This window comes from Pseudophryne corroboree, chromosome 10, assembly GCF_028390025.1.
Source record: "Pseudophryne corroboree isolate aPseCor3 chromosome 10, aPseCor3.hap2, whole genome shotgun sequence".
Lineage (NCBI taxonomy): Eukaryota > Metazoa > Chordata > Amphibia > Anura > Myobatrachidae > Pseudophryne > Pseudophryne corroboree.
The window spans coordinates 201,746,308-201,749,009 of NC_086453.1; the positions used below are offsets into that span (position 1 = coordinate 201,746,308).

The 2,702-nt window shown below is 41.5% G+C and overlaps 1 protein-coding gene across 1 annotated transcript; it reads right to left on the reverse strand.

Moving 5' to 3' along the window:
- Nucleotides 1–421: 421 nt before the first annotated feature.
- LOC134965426 (lysophosphatidic acid receptor 6-like) lies at nucleotides 422–1,674 on the reverse strand. The gene has a single exon (XM_063941875.1). The coding sequence runs from the start codon at nucleotides 1,615–1,617 to the stop codon at nucleotides 541–543; it is 1,077 nt and encodes a 358-aa protein (XP_063797945.1). The 5' UTR covers nucleotides 1,618–1,674; the 3' UTR covers nucleotides 422–540.
- Between the last annotated feature and the right edge of the window lie 1,028 nt (nucleotides 1,675–2,702).

Sequence of the window (2,702 nt, forward strand, 5' to 3'; positions counted from 1 at the left end):
GCCATAAGAGAACATGGCAGTAGATTGTGGGTTTTTTTTTACTGCATAATAATGAAATGAATATTTATTTCTAAGCGGCTGGTTACTTTCTCTTTGTACTGAATGAAGCCATGCAATATATGTTTCCTGTCAGGTGTAATTATCTATTCAATGCTGTATGGCCACTAAGTCAGAATATAGACACACACACACACACACACACACACACACACACACACACACACACACACACACACACTAACATTTAATTGAATAACATTCCCGTAGGAATCAGAAGTAAGGCAATACACTGGAAAAGAAGTTGAACCTTTCTAAGTGAAGTCTAGACAATTTGTAGCCTGCTCAGTAACACAGAAAGATAAATCAAAGAACTTTTTGAGACAATACAACAAACAATGAAACAAACAGTTCTGTACTAATTACTGAAGTATAATACTAAGTTTGCAGTATGGTGAGAGCTTACTGTCTGGAAGATTCACCACAGCTCTTCATTGCATAATAAATAGACCGTCCCTGTTCACAAACTCTCTCCGGTCATAATTATAGAACTGACCACTCAACCTTTGCCCCCAGAATGGTAACACCAGATTCCACATGGTTTTGTGTAGTTGTACAAAAGGCTTTGTCCTTCTGTGTCTTATCACGGATAACATATTTCTGCTTAGTATGGGATACAATGGGAGCACGGATTTCACGGCTTAAGTATGGGATGAAGTACAGTATGGGGTTCAGGCAACTGTTGAGGCTTACTAAGGCCAAAGTGATTCGGCGAAGCTTGTAGATGTGTCTGGCAGCTGCACACTGCTGGATGTAACCCAGTCTCATAATGAAATGTAGCAGGTGCGTGACGTTATAGGGCAAAAAGCAAATTAGAGACACAACAAGAATAAATCCAATGATTCTCAAGGCCACTTTACGATGGATGCTTGTTTTGATCCTACACACTCTCCGTGCCATTACTGGGAACAGCACACCCACAACCATGAAAGGTACCAGAAAACCAAAAATCAAGGCACAAATATTATAGGGTAGAAGTCGATTATGCCAAATCATAGGAGAGAAGTTTTCAAAGCAGGAAGTCTGCGTGCTGTTTTCTGGCGCTTTGTCTAGTGGACCCCCTAGGATTAAAGGCAGTATAATGGCACTGCAAATCATCCATATGGCAATGGTCAAAATCAATGGGTAATGTGTAGACTTGACTCGTAGGTACTTCAATGGGTGAACAACAGCAATATATCTGTCCAAACTTACACAGGTGAAGAAGCCAATACTTAAGTAGATGTTGGCATAGAAAAGGGTACCTGTGATGCGACACGCCACGTCTCCGAACACCCAGTTATTTCCAGTGTTATGGTAATAAATGCGCAAAGGCAGGAGGCATATGAAAACAGTATCCACTACGGACATATTCATGAAATAGACGTTTGAGCTCCTGGCCCGCTGTTTACGTTGACTCAAGTAGTACAGGGCCAAAGCATTCCCTGGTAATCCCAGTATAAACACCAGACTGTATATCACAGTGAAAAATCCATATTGAAAGTCTGCCTGAAGGTAGCACTCTTCACTGAAGTTGGTGATATTAAGGTTGGCCACTTGTACAGACCTCCTCTGAGCCATCACAATACTGAAGGATAACTTGGGTTAACCTCAGAAGGGACTTACAGTACCACACGTTTTTCATCAGCAAAGTCTAGCAGGCCTGAAACTGCACACAGCAATCCACAACAGAAGTGAACGTCTCTCTGTCACAGTGTCTGTATAAGTAACTAACTTTCTTCAATGCAAAATGAACTATGAGTAACCACAGGAAGTAAACTACCTGCACAGCTCTCATGTCATGCAAATGCATTAACAGGAAAGAAGCACCATTCCGACACTAGAAATAACTGCAGAAACAGCTAGATATAGATCCTGCTTTTTAAATAAGGAACCAAATATAACATGGAAACCACCTAAAAATAAAGAAATTCAAAATGTGATTTTTGTTTATTTATATTTGGATGTAAATTTAGTTAGGATTTTTTTTCCAGAACTTATTAAGGGGTAGGGAGGGTAAGGTACTAAAGGCTCATAGACACTGGGCGATTGTGAGCTGAAAGCAGCTCACTTTTGGTGTTTTGAGCTGCTTTCAGCTCAAAGCCGCCCAGTGTGTATGCCCAAGCGATGAGCGATGATGCGCGCTCCCGCATCATCGCCGACGGCCGCCGTTCATCTGCTGGTATTACCAGCAGATGATTACCAGTATTGTCAGCGATCATCGCTGTGCATACATGCTGGGCAAAAGCGCCCAGTGTGTATGCACCTTAACTTTGCCCAAGGCTCCAGTATCCCAATACAAATCATTAAATACAAGGTTAAACCTCTGATAGAAGCAAACTGTAGGTGTGAGGAATTGCGGTTTATTCATCATTTGGGAGACCAGTGATAAATTCCATATTGCACTGGCTGTACCACTCCAGGTTGCCAAGGCGTCTGGACTGTTATTTTGGTAGCAATAGGCTAATAACACAATATGATGGGCATGGAGGAGGTAAGATTTATCAAGTACTGGGAGAGAGATAAACTACTAACTAATCAATATCTGTCATGGCCTGTGTTAGAAAAATTAAAGGAGCTGATTGGATGCTTTCGCCAACCTCTCCACTTTATCTCTCTCCAAGGCTTGATACATCTCCCCATTAGTAAGGTGAATTATTACAATC

What these genes read in the sequence shown, in the direction of transcription:
- LOC134965426 (XM_063941875.1), bottom strand. Translation starts at nt 1,617, where the DNA reads ATGGCTCAGAGGAGGTCTGTACAAGTGGCCAACCTTAATATCACCAAC.